The sequence below is a fragment of the Mytilus trossulus genome, chromosome 1 (genome assembly GCF_036588685.1).
Source record: "Mytilus trossulus isolate FHL-02 chromosome 1, PNRI_Mtr1.1.1.hap1, whole genome shotgun sequence".
Lineage (NCBI taxonomy): Eukaryota > Metazoa > Mollusca > Bivalvia > Mytilida > Mytilidae > Mytilus > Mytilus trossulus.
The window spans coordinates 34219223-34238083 of record NC_086373.1 but is presented as its reverse complement, the minus strand read 5'-3'; the positions used below and the strand labels follow the sequence as shown (position 1 = coordinate 34238083).

The 18861-nt window shown below is 30.5% G+C and overlaps 1 protein-coding gene across 3 annotated transcripts in view; it reads right to left on the bottom strand.

Annotated features, from left to right (window-relative positions):
- The window catches only part of LOC134722389 (ferric-chelate reductase 1-like), a 33416-nt gene that overhangs the window by 11301 nt on the left and 3254 nt on the right, over positions 1-18861 (bottom strand). Inside the window, exons 1-14 of one of the 3 annotated variants that reach the window (XM_063586025.1) lie at positions 17825-17909; positions 16199-16347; positions 15569-15672; positions 13902-14346; positions 10783-10971; positions 7499-7597; positions 6889-7042; positions 6525-6545; positions 4550-4848; positions 3336-3533; positions 2794-2892; positions 2085-2238; positions 1622-1738; positions 1094-1209 (exon numbers count right to left, since the gene is read on the bottom strand). In XM_063586025.1, the coding sequence (XP_063442095.1) occupies positions 1094-1209; positions 1622-1738; positions 2085-2238; positions 2794-2892; positions 3336-3533; positions 4550-4848; positions 6525-6545; positions 6889-7042; positions 7499-7597; positions 10783-10971; positions 13902-14346; positions 15569-15672; positions 16199-16303 (2100 nt within the window). In that variant the 5' untranslated portion in view covers positions 16304-16347; positions 17825-17909. Of the gene's footprint in view, positions 1-1093; positions 1210-1621; positions 1739-2084; positions 2239-2793; positions 2893-3335; positions 3534-4549; positions 4849-6524; positions 6546-6888; positions 7043-7498; positions 7598-10782; positions 10972-13901; positions 14347-15568; positions 15673-16198; positions 16348-17824; positions 17910-18861 lie in introns of those variants that run through there. The other 2 variants (XM_063586011.1, XM_063586017.1) reach the window with 2 other exon arrangements.

Sequence of the window (18861 nt, the reverse complement as noted above, 5' to 3'; positions counted from 1 at the left end):
TGTAATTATGAGACATAAACTGGAATCAGCTTGTATTCGCTACACTCAAACAACTGGTATGCCCCAATTTTTTGGAGCAAAATTTTGCCCTGGAGATTTGAACGATACTTTGTTACATAGCAAAGAACAATATCAGAACATGTAAACAAACAGAACAATTTGTTTTCTGATGCAAAGAAAAGCATTAATTAATGCGTAAATAAATTTATATTTTTAACTGAAATAATCTATTGTATTTATAATTACATAAAGGGGAAAACATCAAAAAAGGTATCAATTTGATGCAACATAAAAGTCCGCTAAACTTCATCAATGATTTGAGCACATCAACGTGATGTCATACAAAATGGAAATTTTTGAACTGAAGGCTATGGTTTTGACAATACATTTTAACCTGTGAAATATGTGCTCTATAAATGATGGAATGAAAAAAGACTATTCCTTCTGATTATCAATAACATTGCATGGATTGTAGTATTGTTTACAAAACAATATGAAGTGTGATATATTACATGTAATTTGATTGGACAACTAATCAGATTACACAAAAGATCGGATCTCACCCGCTGTCTATGAACAAAGTGTAGTAGTCAGCAGAGAACTAGCTTATATGAGACAATGAAAAAAGACCATCATTTATACTGACCTCTACAAACAGTAAGATTGTAATTTAGCTGAAGATAACCAGAATAAAATCTGGTTTGCTTAAAAAAACTTCTTTACATTTTTGAGCAATACAATAATTCTAAACTTTACGAACAGTAAAAATATACTTCACATTTACTTTTCATTGACCTATATTTTTTTTATTTTTTTTTAAATTGTTATTTGGATGAAGAGTTGTCTCATTGGCACTCACACCACATCTTCCTTTATCTATTCACAAGCTTTCACAATTCTTGACATTCTCTTGCAAAAGTTCTTTATATAAATAATTCCATATTAGGCCTTCGTCAAATATTTGAAAAAAGCTTGTGAATTTATAAGCTGGAGAACAACTAAAATGTTTAGAAAATGTATGCATTAATAAAGAAATTATATGCAACTGAAATATAACCTATTGTTAATGTAGTTATAAAAAAAATAATATTACCTGATACCAGATCCTTTCATCACAAATAGTACTTCCTGGCCATATCCTCTTATAGTATCTAACGATAACTATAGCTATACTGGCACAACCAATCCATGCAAATATCATCAATGCACCTGTAAATACAGTTATAATGTACAAATGAATACATGTGTCGAGAAGACCGTGGACCAGCAACATATCGGAAGTCACATTGTATCTAAGGTCGACGTCACACGGCAACATCTCCTTATCTTTGCTTAGTAACTAGTAAACGTCAAACTACAAAGCTGTTGTGTATTTTATCAGAGTTATATTATAAGATATCATCCCAACAACATGGGTTTGGAAATAAATAAGGTCATTTATAACATTAGAATAGAATAGAAATATACTGTGTTCCTATCATTTCTTTGGTACAGAAATTTCCAATTTCTATCTTTTACATATTACAAATGTACTAATTATTCAATATGAAATTTGCAGATCACAGGAAAGGTTATCAATACAAAATAAAATTTGTTAAAAAAACCACATAAACATCATTACCATGGAATTTAATGAGATAGTATATCACTCTTCCTGAGACAGATGAATTCTTCTGGAAATCCACCAATTTCAATGATACTATAGGAATTTTCTGGATGCTGTGGGGAAGCAGTTTTCCTGAAAAGGAGAAATTGTTATACTGTTAAAGTTATGTAAAATGTTAAGGGGCTTACCTATCAAACTGTTTATCAAGAAATTTTACAATCCCTATAGTTTATTCTGGAGCTAATTGATATTCAGTATATTCAAATATTTTTTATACAAATTTGCTATTACTATTAAACTGAAAGTCAATATTTAAAGTCATATAAAAAAAATTAAAAACCCATAAAATATCCCCCTTACTTTGAAAAAAATCATTAAATTTTGAATTAAAATACAACAATATTGCTACATTTCTGCATAATTATTGTTTTATCCTTGAAGGAATTCACTAATTACACATACTGATAACTTTTATTACCATTTCTAGCTGGTCCATGTGCAAACATAATGTGAAAATCTTCATCCAAATTGAGTAGTACATCTTCTCCAACAACTTGCTTTTTCCTGGTAAATTTACAATGGACTATTCCATCCTGGATTGAACCATATATTCCACTTAATCCCTTCTTTGGCTGAATGAGAAAAAAGTTCTTAAGAATGAACGAGTGTTTTTGAATTATTCTATTTCTAATGCATCATTCAGACATCCAAATTAATGTAGTAAGCTTTGTACAAGTTTCAGTGCATAAATACTATATGACATGAACTAGATAACTCCTGCTTGGCAAGAGAAACATGTTGTTCAGCATCTTAATAGGGCTCTTCACGGTTAGTTCGCCCATATTGGATAGGGAGCAGATTTTTTAGAAAGAGGTGGAAATAGTATGAAAGTATGGGAAATCCTCTGTGTGTTTCCAATTAACTGCTCTGTTTTAATGATGTTTTCTTGTATTTTTCACACTATTTTTACCTCCAATATGAAAATCTGCCCCCTATCCAATATGGCCGAACTAACCGTGAAGAGCCCTATTGAAGTGTTGTCAAATTGATACTGTATTACTCATGTCAACTGATTCATACTCTCCACATACTCTATGAGCACTAAAATTTTGCTTTACATGCTAAAAACAATATATTTATATTAGAAATTGAATATAAAAATATGTTGCTTAAATCTGCAAACATACCTCTATGAGCCTTTGGTTAGTTTTGGAATCTAAATTGACAGACTGGTAAACATCCATAAAACCATCATTTGTCACACATTCTATTACATTGTCATTTCCCTGAAAGTCAATAATATCAGATATTAGTCAGGATAAATTTAGGTTGAAAAAATATAACCAATCCGTCAAATTAAAATATATGGAGTTTTTATTTGCAATTGAAAAAAAAATTAGCATGAAATTGTAATATTTATTAATACATGTATTAAAACAAAATTTGTGTTAAAATAATTGATTATCAAATTTAAAAAAAATCTTTACCTGTTATTAATATTAAAATTTACAATATTTGGTGATTTTCCCTTTTTTGCATTGAGTATGCGTGGTATAAACGAAAATTAACACACAGACCAATCATATCCTTTCTATAGGTTATCTCTTGTTTTTTCTTGATATAAACTGTACAAACCAGCATAAAGACAGTAAAAGTAGTTATATAAATAAACATGAACTTAATGAGAAAATTCTGTGGCTGATTTTCAAATATCCATTGTTATCCTTACCATATTCTGATCATGTGAGAAGGCTATTGCGATCCACATATTATCTGGATCAGGAGAAGATGCACGACTCTTGATGTCAAACTGAATATCATCTCCTTTGTCTCTCCAAGATATTATAAATTCACATAAATCATTTTTACAATCGTAATAACATCCTTTAGTCAATCCACAGGCTAAATCTTTCTCCAGACTTAATTTCTGTACAAATAAGAAAAAACAACACTGTTATACATGTACTATCCCATGTCCATAAAGCAATCTAAAGATGTAAGTTTTTCATTCCAAATACTATGACTTTTTAAAATTCATAATTGAAATGATCTATGATTTGATAATAGTCAACTTTGCAAATTGCTATCGTTGGATATGTATTGTTGTTGGGTGGTTGTCCCATTGATGAATAATTCAAGTCCCCCTTTTATTCATGTATTTTAAAAATTAATCAGAAAGATACAATGTATTTTATATATCTATATACATTTCAGTGTTAACATTTGCATAGCAAAAGCAATAAAATTAGGATGATTATTATAATCATGTTTATGATTAGTCATGTATTGATTCATAATTCTATCTACAGGGAACATAACCAACACTTATAAATTATACATTTAAGGTGGTACCCAACACTTTCACTAAAATTAATTTGGCTCCTTTAATTTTCATAAAATTTGAACTAAGTATTTACTTTGACCCTTAAACAAAAATATAAAAATTTCAAAAATTTTAATCAACCATTTTATCAGAAAAATTACACTGGTTATACAGTATAGCAGTTTGACAAATACCAATTTTGATCACTGAGAAGCTTAATATTCCCTTTACAACACAACGTAATTAAAACGTTTAGTTGACTTTACAGAGTTATCTCCCTGTAGTGTTAGGTACCACCTTTAAGTGCTTGTATTTGAATGACTAGAGCACTTGGTTACATGAAGGGGTGGTGCTAAGTGATGCTTAAGCTGATTGAGTTTAAGAGTCAAATGAAGGCTGTTCAACTTGTTAAGGATTTGATTTAGAGACCTGTAACTGCAGATTCATTTTTTTCTCCTGGGTACCAAATTTTGTGAATTGAGATTTTTTTTTTATAAACTTTAAATTTGAATTTTGAAATTCAGATTCACCTTTACTCATTTATCTACAAAAAATGATTAAAGTATGACATGGTCAACTTTCCAGAAAAAAATGGACTCATGATTCCGGGCTCACATTACCTGAAACCTGTCAATGTTTTGTGTAGTGGTAGTCACTGTTGTAGTTGTTAATGGTGTTGTTACAACAGCTGGAGATGTTTTCTGGGTAGTAGTAGCTACAGTGGCGGTGGTTGTTGGTTTCGGTTGTGGTTTCCAAGTCCATGGTTGTTCTGTTGTAGTAGTTGTAGTTGACTGGATTGTTGTTGGTGGCAGTGTTGAGGCTGGTTGAGTGGTCGGCATGTACTGTAAATATTCCTGTAAATTGATCTTTGTTAAGGATGTAGGCGGAGCAGGGTCATACTGATGTGGAAGTTTCATCCCTACAAAACAACTTATTGGTTAAGGATTGTGGATTTATCTTTGTAAGAGATGTAGGCGGAGCAGGGTCATACTGATGTGGAAGTTTCATCCCTACAAAACAACTTGTTGGTTAAGTACTGTGGATTTATCTTTGTAAGAGATGTAGGCGGAGCAGGGTCATACTGATGTGGAAGTTTCATCCCTACAAAACAACTTGTTGGTTAAGTACTGTGGATTTATCTTTGTAAGAGATGTAGGCGGAGCAGGGTCATACTGATGAGGAAGTTTCATCCCTACAAAACAACTTATTGGTTAATTTATATAGGATGTGGTATGAGTGCCAATGAGACAACTCTCCATCCAAACAACAATTTATAAAAGTGAACCATTATAGGTCAACACAGCGCCTTGGCTCACACCGAACAACAGGCTATAAAGGGCATCAGGCTCACACCGAACAACAGGCTATAAAGGGCCCCAGGCTCACACAGAACAACAAGCTATAAAGAATCCCAAAATTACTAGTGTAACAAGCATGACATAACTACTAAGTTAAGATTTTGTGAATTTGCATTAAAATTAAGGAAAAACAGTACTGATGTTTTATACATCAACATTAAAAATGTCTAATATAATCACATGATTCCACGCTCCTAAAAACATAGGTGATAAGTACACATTAATCAATCCATCCTAAATAGTAAAAGGAGTAAAATAAAGACTGATGGTAAATTGAAGGGAATATCTAAGATACATATAGCATGCACAAACATTTAGTCAGCATGTTTTGACCATTTCATGTCTTAAAACATAAGCTGTAACTTTAAATGCAACTTAATAATGTTATTCAGACAAAAAGAGACTTCAAGCTAAAAATACACATGCATATGTAAATGTACATGTATTTTTTTAACAATGAAATAAAAGTTAAAAATTACCATAATTTTATAAAAAATGCATGCAACACACATAAATATAAAAATAAAAGGAATAAAAATTTGAAGACAACTATACTTTTAAAGAGTAATGAAAAAGAGACCTTTGACATACTAGTAATGATGAAAACAATCTTACAACTGAAACTTTAAGGGTTGTGGCTACCTCAATTTTAATGTAGTCTTGCTTTGTCCTAAGAAATACAATTTTTCAATTGATAAATCTTAAAATAATTTCTGACAATGTCTGATGAAATGTGTAGTCATGTAATTTTTTTACATTTTGACATACTTTCAAATTCTTTGAATCTTTCCTGTAGAAATATATTCCCCCCCCCCCCCCCCCCCAAAAAAAATATGGATATATATATGGAAATTGTTTGCCATTAAAAAAATTATCAACAATGAGCAAAATTCATACCTTATAGTTGGTTCTAAGATGATGACATTATTTGAAACAATGTAAAGAGAAACCCAACCACAACATTAAATAATAAATATTTAGTACAACAACCACTGAATTACAGGGTCTAGGCTCGGCACAGGCATATAAAGAATGTAGAACATTAAACATGTTTATGGGCAAAAAAATAAATAAATATATAATTCATATTAAGATGTATGAGATAATACAATCTAATTAAAAAATTTGTTGGAATTTTGCGTTTGATCAAGGAACATCTTTATAGTTGTGTACATGCACAATTCATTATAAAAAAGATAACAGAGACAAAGATAAACAATGTTTTAAAAATACATACCTGCATAATTAGTTAAAGCATCTTAAATTAGTCAAATTAGATACATTTATTATAAATGATAAGTGTAAGTATCAAACTTATAAAAGAGAACTCGAGTGTGTTAAAAAGATATAAACAACAAATAAATAAATAACTTGCTTAAGCACATGCACATACAAATCAAACATTGCTTCAGAATTAAAACTATTGCAAATACAAGTTCCAATAAACTGATTTAGTTTCATTAATAATTTAAATATGGATTGAATCAATCCGATATAAAGATACCAACCAGATATAGTGAATTGTTTATTACGTCCACTCTATGATGTTTGTAATCAGACATTTGAAAAATTGTTTTTATTTATAGAAAAGTTACCCATACCTGACATAGATGATCCAGTAGCAAACATAAGGTACCAGTCATTTCTTAAGTCAAAGATCCTACTTTCTTCTGGAACTATCTTCTGTCTGGTAAAACTACAGGAAAATGTACCATCAACGAAGGATCCTTGTTCATTAGATATTCCTAGTTTAGGCTGTTTATAGATAATAAATGATTAGAACTAAGATTAAAAATCAATAAATTTCTTCAAGCTTTCTCTCTATGATAGAAAAAATGTCATTCTGTTTACATCTTATGAAGTTATGAGAATGTAAAAACATCCAATCTTTAGCATAAATCTCCTCACAATAAAGTCAATTAGCAGTTCATTGCAAATACATGCAGTTGAAAGATGCGTGTCTATGGTCCCTTGCTGGGACTGCTTAATAAATTACAAAACAACTTAGAAATCCTAGTGGCGGATCCAGAGAGGGGGGGTTGTAACCCCCCTTTTTTTGGGATCGATCAATGCATTTGAATTTTGAATGGTTACATATGGTTGGAACACCACCCCTTTTTTTATCCTTTTTAAAATGGCTGGATTTGCCTATGAATACAGTGAGACTAAATTCTTATTTATTCGGTATCAAACTTTTGAACAGTATCTTACATTGCTCAGTCTTGTATTGGCATGTGTATCAAGGTTATAAGACTGGAACACACTAATGTTGTAGTCCATTGACATACACTCTATAACACTGTCACTGCCCTGTCAATAGAATCAAAGCATTGGTCAAATATACACACTTTACTAATAATATTCAACTTTAACATGCAATGAATTTTAATTTCTAAACCCTAAAGACAAAGTTAACAGCCAATGAATTATTTTTCCCCACACACAAGAACTGTATAACGTTTTCTAATTCAATATGTTTTTTGAAAGTATTGGATTCAAACATAAAGTATATATTTGTTAAGGAATATTAATTTTGAAAATTATTGTAAATTTGAGAAACAAGCTATATATATATATATATACAGTATCATAGATTAGGTAGCATAAATTATAAAAATCATATTTAACTAAAGAAAGCGTATATCTACTTCTAAGCTTCTAAGACATGTCAAATCAAAATTCAATACAAAAGTCATGTGAAATTGAAAAATATGATTTTTAAGATAAAACCTTGCAACTGACATTTGCATCCTTAAATAGGCCAAAAATAGTTATAAATAGACATTTTCATGTAAAAAAAGCAAAACATAAAAATCAAAGTCAGAATAATGTCTATTTTAGGCTAAATCTTACATAGCAAATCTAAAAATAGTTCCAGAGTCATTAATTTTTAAATACATACATGTACATGTAGTTCCTTAAGGCACTATGAAAACAAGGAAACCACAAATAAATTCTGTATGACAAATAGATTTGATAACAAATAAAGATGCATTATGGGAATATCTTCCATATGGGTGGAATCAGAAAAAATGAAGATTTTAACATATTGGGGCATATTGTTTGCCCCATTATATTTAGGAAAGTAAATTAAATGTCAAACCAACAAGTTCAATACCAGCTAACTTGCAGCCAAATTTCATTTAGATATCTTGTACCAGCCAAAAGTTTTATTAAAAAAACATGTCAAATTTGTCAGGAGTGTGACGCTTTTTGTGTGACAGGATTTTTTTTTAATAATTTACATGTTGAGTAAAAATTATTATGATGAATGCATGTATATGAAGATGGTTTATAATCATTCTTCAATACTAGGTTTTGTATATTATAGATTGGTGTTATCATTGCACAAATATTATGTAAATAAATATACATTATGAAAAGGTATGTACCAAAAATTAATATTGGCAAAATTTGATAATTTCTAAATTAAAGTGTTATGGTTGTATTTTAAAGGAGTATTTGTGTGTAAAACTGGTAAGTATTTATTGTATACATGTATAAGCTATCCATAAAAGGCTATACAGACATCCTGAGGTGCATAATTCACATATTGGATTAACTTCTATACAAGCACCCAAAAATGTCAGGAGTGTGACAACTGTCTTTAAACATGTACCAAATTTATATAATGCTTTTCATCTTACATTGTTATTTATTTTTCAGAAGCACCTGTTCCATAGAGAAGAAAAACATTTATTGCAGCTGTGATAATCTATATGTTGAATCTACACACTTGATTTTTAGATGTCAGGAGTGTGACACTTTTTTTATACATTCAATGACATTGTTTAAATTTTAATTACATATTAAAAAAAATGATCCATTGTTACTTGGTGTCAAAATTTTGATAGAAGAAGGTTAGTAAATACAAAATTTAAACAATATATGTCATTGAATGTATAAAAAAAGTGTCACACTCCTGACATCTAAAAATCAAGTGTGTAGATTCAACATATAGATTATCACAGCTGCACTAAATGTTTTTCTTCTCTATGGAACAGGTGCTTCTGAAAAATAAATAACAATGTAAGATGAAAAGCATTATATAAATTTGACAGTTGTCACACTCCTGACATTTTTGGGTGCTTGTATAGAAGTTAATCCAATATGTGAATTATGCACCTCAGGATGTCTGTATAGCCTTTTATGGATAGCTTATACATGTATACAATAAATACTTACCAGTTTTACACACAAATACTCCTTTAAAATACAACCATAACACTTTAATTTAGAAATTATTGAATTTTGCCAATATTAATTTTTGGTACATACCTTTTCACAATGTATATTTATTTACATAATATTTGGCCAATGATAACACCAATCTATAATATACAAAACCTAGTATTGAAGAATGATTATAAACCATCTTCATATACATGCATTCATCATAATAATTTTTACTCAACATGTAAATTATTAAAAAAAAATCCTGTCACACAAAAAGCGTCACACTCCTGACAAATTTGACATGTTTTTTTAATAAAACTTTTGGCTGGTACAAGATATCTAAATGAAATTTGGCTGCAAGTTAGCTGGTATTGAACTTGTTGGTTTGACATTTAATTTACTTTCCTAAATATAATGGGGCAAACAATATGCCCCAATATGTTAAAATCTTCATTTTTTCTGATTCCACCCTTATGTTGATTAAAAAAAAAAGAGAACATATTCTATATATTCAATAATTTCATGAAATTTCGATAGAATTGCCTTCTGGTTTTTGATACTTTTCTTCCAACATGTGATAAATGCATTCATATTATATATTTTTTGATATATATGATATGTGTCAAATATGTCAGGAGTGTGACAAAATCCCAGAAATGGATGCTTTTCTAAAAAGATGATTACTTTAAAAGTGTAGCCTATATTGGTATATTTTTTTTTGCTGATTGTTACCAAAAGTTGCGTCTTTAATGGAAAGGTGTTTTTGTTAATATTCTTAAGTAATTTTTTTCTGTATTTAAACTTTTATAACCAGGTCATTCATAATCTGCCATACATAAAGTGCTAAAACAGGATTTTTTTCAAATTGATGGCGATAATGTAAAGAGAATTTGGTATCCAAATGTTTCTTAATCAACCTGGCATTAATAGGAAATATGTTTATGCTTTTAATGTATTCTTAATTGATGTAAATCATGTGTATATGTTTAGTTGTATTTGTTCAAATTACTGATTTTGTTAGTTATTAAAAGTTAAAATTATTCTTAATGTCTTAATGCTTTGTCTGGACACTTAAGTTTCATAAAATAAATGATATGGTGAAGGTGGTGAGACAAATCCTGAACCCCAAAAAATATGTTTATTTTTGACCATGCTCGTCACACTTTTGCCTCATTTTTTCTGATTCCACCCATATGTTTCAAGGGCTATGCTTCCACCCTAACTTAGTAACTGCCTTTGAACAAAATTTGAAATAGAAATAAAGCAACAAAGCTAAGATTAAAGAAAATATTCTTAAATTTTGGAAATCATTAACAAACCATGTGCCTGTCATATGAAAATCCAACAGCAATCCATTTATTTCCAGCTGACATAAGTTTAGTTTTCAATTCCATGTCAATGAAGTTAGCACGATCTACCCAGGACACAATAAAACTGCAACTGTGTTCATCACAGTCATGGAAACAACCTTTGGTCTTGTTACAATCTTTATCAAGTGGCAATCTATCCTGTAATATTCAAGTTTTTGTATGTTACAATCTTTATCAAGTGGCAATCTATCCTGTAATATTAAAGATATTGTTACAATCTTTATCAAGTGGCAATCTATCCTGTAATATTCAAGATATTGTTACAATCTTTATCAAGTGGCAATCTATCCTGTAATATTCAAGTTATTGTTACAATCTTTATCAAGTGGCAATCTATCCTGTAATATTAAAGATATTGTTACAATCTTTATCAAGTGGCAATCTATCCTGTAATATTCAAGTTATTGTTACAATCTTTATCAAGTGGCAATCTATCCTGTAATATTAAAGTTATTGTTACAATCTTTATCAAGTGGCAATCTATCCTGTAATATAAGTTTTTGTTACAATCTTTATCAAGTGGCAATCTATCCTGTAATATAAGTTTTTGTTACAATCTTTATCAAGTGGCAATCTATCCTGTAATATAAGTTTTTGTTACAATCTTTATCAAGTGGCAATCTATCCTGTAATATAAGTTTTTGTTACAATCTTTATCAAGTGGCAATCTATCCTGTAATATAAGTTTTTGTTACAATCTTTATCAAGTGGCAATCTATCCTGTAATATTAAAGTTATTGTTTGTTACAATCTTTATCAAGTGGCAATCTATCCTGTAATATTAAAGTTATCTTGTTACAATCTTTATCAAGTGGCAATCTATCCTGTAATATTAAAGTTATTGTTACAATCTTTATCAAGTGGCAATCTATCCTGTAATATAAGTTTTTGTTACAATCTTTATCAAGTGGCAATCTATCCTGTAATATAAGTTTTTGTTACAATCTTTATCAAGTGGCAATCTATCCTGTAATATAAGTTTTTGTTACAATCTTTATCAAGTGGCAATCTATCCTGTAATATAAGTTTTTGTTACAATCTTTATCAAGTGGCAATCTATCCTGTAATATAAGTTTTTGTTACGATCTTTATCAAGTGGCAATCTATCCTGTAATATAAGTTTTTGTTACAATCTTTATCAAGTGGCAATCTATCCTGTAATATTCAAGTTATTGTTTGGTGATACAATGTATCATTCATAAATTGAAAAACAATATCATACATTGATTAGAACATTGAATCTCTTAATTTGTTTTCTATCCTAAACTGTAAACCAACTTTATTTTGCCAGCGATTTATTTTCGCGACTTTTGCCAGTATGAAAATAACGCGAAATTAAATTGTTGCGAAAATGTATAACTTAGATCTTTCCTTATCAAACTACATCAAGAAAATTAGAAATTCGTGAAATTAAATCGCCATGAAATGGACTGGTTAAGGCTAAACGCGAAATAAAGTATACGCGAAAAAAGTTAGTTTACAGTATTGGTTTTAGGTGGTTACAATGACATTTCAGTCTAAACTTTTATGAGTTAAAACAACTAAACGCAGCAAACTTTGGGCTTTAAATTCCCACATGAGAACTAAATTTTATAAGCATGACAAGGATTCAACAAAAAATGAAGACTCCAATGGCCAGAACAAATTGATGAAAGGAGATAAGACAATTTCTTAACATGGGGTATAAGGTAATCGAAATTAAAGAAGTTAAAAAATTAGTTTTGTTTAAAACTGGTATTTTCCGTTTGTTTATGAGTGAAAACTTCAGAAGTTGAACTATAAACTTCCTAAATAGTCATGATGGTAGTTAGAATCAGAACAACTTTTTAACTGAACATTGTACTCTTATTACTAATAAACATCAATTCAAAGTTTCAAACCATTTCATTTTGTTCTTGTTTTCCTTTTTTTAATAGTTATGAATTGATTTTATTGACCACTTTAAGTTTTTTTTAACATTATCAATTTAAAACAAATTATATATATATATATCAAGTTTAATTTCAGAGGGTATTATACATTGTATCTATATTTGTCATTTGATAGAGTACCCCAGAGACATCAATGCCCTAAAAGTAAAAATCATAAATTGTTTGAAATGACACACATAAGACAAACAGAATGAAAAAGTAAATCCCACAATATGTATTTCCAGTGGACTATTGTTTTTTCCCAACAAAGTAAAATATTTTACAGCTTTGTAAATAAGGAAAATAAGGATAAATGTAAAATATGCACACCCTTTCAAGAACAATATATTTATAAGGATAGTGTTCCTTATAATTACTTCTTTGTTATGTTAACCACAAAAGTGTAATAACATTAACACCTGAAGACATGAACTGACAACATATCACAAAGGAAGTTTATTAGTCATAAAACTCATTCATAAACATGTTTAATTTAAATATTTTGCAGGGAGTTCTATTTACTTCATTGGTGCCAGTTTTCATGAACCCCCCCCCCCCCCCCCCCCAAAAAAAAAATCCTATTGACTGTCGTTTCATTCTGTGATTCTGACAGTTCTTCATTTAATAACCATGTATTTTGTTCTATCACTTAACATGCATCATGATTGGCTTAGTTATATTCATCATATCTGATACAATTTTTAATTGGTTTTCAGGGTCCTGTGGATTCATTAATATTCGTTGGATACTAATTTTTGTGTGGATTTAATGGGTACTACAGGAGAACCACAAATTAAAATGTTCAACAAATAACACATTTTCTACAGCAAAAATGCAGACTTTGCCAAAAATACGAATTTATATATCTGCGAATATGCAAATATATAAGTTTTCCTTAATCAACGAAAATTGGTACCCACGAAATTAAATGAATCCATAGTATTTATCATAGAAAGATAATATGCTATAAAGGAATGTTTTTCCAACCTCACCACTCATGATTCATTTAGAAGCAGCTCCTAATATTAAAGTCAAAATTATTGTCTTTCTCTTCTTCATAAATATTCATAGAAATAGGGCAAAATTTTAAGGTAAATGACTCATTAGTAACAACTACTTAATAAGCAGTATTTAGTATGAACTATAATTGTGACTTACATCAGGCAGTACATATGCCTCTGTTGTAGTAACTATTTCCTCTGTTGTGTTGTCTGTACTATTGTTGGTGGTAATATCAGTAACATTTGTCACTGGGACTGTGGTCGGGGCAGAAGTACTTGTTGTAGTGACAGTTGTAGGTGGAGCTGTAGTGGTGGTAGTTGTAGTTGTTGTACTTTTTGATGTTGAGGTTGGGGTTGTTGTACTTGTTGTAGATGTAGTGGTTGGAGTTGTTGTGGTAGAAAAGGTCAATGGTGTGGTAGAGACAGTGGTTGATGTTGTTGTTGAAGTATTGTTGATTGGTGGACGGGTACAAGATGGATCAACAACATGGTACAAGCTGTTGAGAATTTGCTGGGATACTGGCACACTATTTTGTTGATCGTACACAATAGGAGAGGTCACACTGGTCCAATATGTATTCTTATTTTGAACAATTGTTATGCTGAAAAAGATAAATAAGTTGGAAAAGATTCAAATATATATTCAATTTCACATGGCTAAAAATATTATACTTGAAGAAAAAAATTATCAAAAGAATGTATCAATATTTAAAATATTAAAGTTGTACAATATACAATTTAATATTCAGTCCAATTTGAAGACTTTAGCAGTCAGGAAACTGGTTTTTAGTAGTTGTTGTTAGTTGGTGTGGTTCATTAGTGTTTCTTGGTTCTTAGACAGTTTGTTTTTCTGTTTGAATGGTTTAGCACTAGTGATTTTTGGGGTCCTTTATAGCTTATAGTTTGAGCCAAGACTCTTTTGAAAGTACTGTGAAAGTACTTTTATTCGTGGGGTACCAATTTTCGTGGTTTTCGTGGATGACTGAATCCACGAATTTAAGTGTCCAACGAAATAAAACAACCATTGTCCAAAGTAAGACATGAAAAGATCCCCATGAAGGTTTGACTACTGATATGATAGAGAATAGATTGAATAACCTCGAATCTAAGAATACTTTAATAGCAGTCACATCACTTCAACTGCATGCAGGAGTATACCCCTTTAATCTTTAATAACCTAAACTGTACAACTTTTGATCTTTTAATTCTCATAAAAAAAAAATTGATTAAAGTCAGATTTCCGGTATTGATATGCTAGTATGATTAAGTGTTCATTTTATATCCTCATAGTTCTCGTACATATGGGAAATAATAATGTCATGCTGGGCTTGATTTTGAGAAGAATTATTTGACAATTTAAGATACGTTTATGATACTGATTTCTTTAGGTGTCAAATTTATGGACTAATAAACACCTTTGATTGTCCTTAATCTGTTGATCACTTTATCTTGGTAGTCTCAACTTGGGATAATTAGCATGATTAGTGTTGTCACTACGATTTTCGCGGGTAAATGTTTACTTTGCAATGTCCTTCAATCCAGACTTTTTGTAACCTGCTTTTCTTAAGGCTTTAATATTTCATTTAAAAAAAAAACTAAAATCCACGAATTTAAAAACCCACGAACATGTAAATATTGCTCAAACCACGAAAATTGATACCCACGAATTAAAGTACTTTCACAGTATGCTTTGACCTATAATGGTTTAATTTTTACTCTGTTTAATTTTACCCATTGTGACTTGGATGGAGAGTTGTCACATTGGCACTCATACCACATCTTCTTAGATCTATTAAGAAACATTACTTATCAAAATGTACTTACATAAAAATAACATGACCCTGGGATACAGGAGGTGCTTGCCATACAAAACTAATTTTACTTTTATCAGAGTTTTCTCTGTGTGTTAAAGCTTGGCCCACTGTACCCTGAAAGAAACATTTTTATTAATAACATAGTTAATACATTTAGAATTCAAATCTTATAGCAGTTCAAAACACAAAGACTGAAAGATTACCTTGCATTAGTCCATAGTCAAAATGGAGATTAATTTCTCATTAAAATTTGCAGCGCTAATGAGGTTCAAAATGGGCTACCATTGATCTACATTTGTATTTTGATCTTCCAAAGTGACACATGTCTGGTAATTCAAGCCTAACTGTAGAGCAAGTGTATTTCTTTGGTCTGAGAAACATGTTCACCATGCTAATTTTCCAAAAATTTCCTTTGCATGAAGAGCAGTCTATTCCTTTGGACATTGACAGTACCTGAGTAGTTTTTATCAATAACTCTATATTTTTCCTTCTTAGTTGACATGTGTCAAAAACTAAGAACAACAGTAATTGATTTGATAATCTATCTTCCTTAACTGCAGTCTAAAAATATTTTCATTTCAAGAAGTGTCTGGTATATTATTTGTTTGTTTGGATATGATATTTGGTACAACCTACTTACAAGTCTTAAATCTGGACAAGTGTATTGATAAGGGGCATTGTTGTAGATACCAAACACCCCAATCTTCACATCTTGTTTGGCAAACATTGCCAACCTGGACTGCATCAGATAACCTTTGAACTTTGTTTCTCCACATCCTCTAACTGTAACTATAAACAAAACAAAAATGTATGCATATGATTTCATTGTTAATTTCTTTTAACAAAGTACACATTCACCATATTACACACAAATACATCATAATCTGAAAGTGACAAGTGTTGTAATGAGGGATTTCCCATTTAATATGCTCTAAATTTAAACAGCGAATGTTAGCAGTCCTCTCTTTTTGTTGCAGAGACTGTGCTAAATGCTTTAAAATACTAAGTCATGGTACAAACAAGTATTTGCACAAAAAGTGTCATAATTCATTTTCCAAAATAACACAAGCATTTTGAGAGTATTGCATTTGAAATTTGAATACATTACATACCCCTTGGATGAAAAATTTTGTCCTGCCTTTTTTTTTTAGTTGTAATCTCTGTGCTGCCTTTTTTTATTTTTCAGTCTATTCGGTCCTGCCTTTTTTTTTTCTTAGCTTATCCTGACTTTTTAAATTTTTACAACAATTGTCATCCTGCCTTTTTTTTTTACTCAAAATCCTGTCCTGCCTTTTTTTTCAGATTTCATCCTAGCCCTCCCCCATAAAAATCAAATGGTAGCTCCCTTAGTGGAAAATATGATTGTTTTCTGCAAGATGGAATTTGGTATGAGAGAGTGTGCATATTCTGTCTCAGAGCGGTTGTATCAGATATAATTATGTCTCTGGTTGAATTAGTCTGTCTGTTTTTGTGATTGCAATGAGATATAATTTTGTAAACCTTCGACTCTCTCAGCCTCAGGGGCAGGTCCATGTAAGGGTGTAATGGACGTAGCCCCCCCTCCCCTTTTGCAATTTTTTTTTTTTTTAAATATCGTCATTAGCAATGATTAGCTTATATTGTATTGAATATGGTAATTTATCATATAATTTTTCATATTCATTAATTAAACACATTCTCTGATTTCCCCCATCTGAATGTTGAGTGGGACACCTTTTTAAACAACCGAAACGGTAAGTACAATGTAAATCTATACATGAAATGGTTGTTTTGTGTGACTCTTCCCCAATGGCCATTCTACATCTACCCGGGGGATAATCACTATATACATGATACTGGGTCGGGTATGTTCCGACACACAGTGTTGCATTTTCAGCTAAATTGTTTGAAATTGGGTTGTGTTTTTTTCTCCTTGCTTTTGAAGGGGTCAGATTTGACTATCGTATTCAACAGGGTATTATAAATACAATGTTACACTATTGTTTCATAAGGCAGAATGTTTCGTACCATTAAAACGTTTAAACCAGTTGCAATTGTTTGCACCTGTCCTAATCTTCATTAGTTGTCGTTTGCAATTGACAGTAAAACCTCGTCTCAACCACTAAACAACCCCTCATACATGTATAATATTATAATAATGCCCTGTACATTTTTTTCTATGTTTTTTTTGACATATTTGACAGTATTGTTTTCAATCTTGATGTAATAACAGGCTAATCTCTGTTGCATTGTCGCTCTGAAAAAATACTCTTCGCTTGTAACTCACCAATATTATTAAGGCAATAACTGAATTAGAACTTTTTTTAACTTTTCGAAGTTGGAGCAAAGCGATATTAATTGTCAAAACAAACACGGATACGGATTTGGTAAAAAGAAGAAAGCATAAAATAAGTGTAACAACCCCGTACCAGATACATATAGAACAAAATGACTGAGTTGAAGTTCAAGTAATTATTGAATTTGTTTCACACTGAAATCTTAATAAATTTTTCATGTATTTTCAATATTAATTTACAAACATTTACACGCGTATCCAAAAGTGGCAATATAATCAGTTTATTGATGGTAGAAAAATATGGTAGTACCTTTTTTCTACATGGATTTAATCGAGACATATAATACAATTGCATTATATGTCTCTGGTATTAATTTATGTTTGAATAAATAAAAAAATAGAATCTTGTAAAGACCGATGCTTAAGTAGCACTGACTCACGGAAGTTTTTCTCAAATTCAGTATATTTTCCGAAATACATTTTAAAACTTGTGTAAATATTTCATATATTAAAAAAAATCCAGTAACCTGTCTCTTTTTCTTTTGTAAAGCACAGCGGGTATTACTGATATGATGTATAAAAACTGTTTCTTAGCTTTTTTAAAAAGAAGACTTCGCCTTTCATCCTTATTGTTTTTGTCTTTTTTTTTCGGAATGTTGAAAGGATTTCATATCCAACTATAGCAGTCATCACGTGACTTTGGTGACGTCACACATCACCCGTATCAAGCCCAAGTAAAATGTATAGAAATGCATAGGGGCTTTCTGAAATCGATGAAATACATTACTTTAATAGGCTATGGTTGTGGTTTTATGATTTCAATAAGTTTAATTAGTATTGCATAAAATAAATAATACTCCTAATGCTCAGGTTGGTTGTCATCATGCAACACTGTTAATAACACCATATAGGAAAACATAGAACTCCCTTTTGTCGTAAGACACTGTCAAACATCCAAACATACTATCCACACTCATCTGTGTCCACACTTGTAAGTATTGCATAAAATTATTTCAAGATTGGATGTA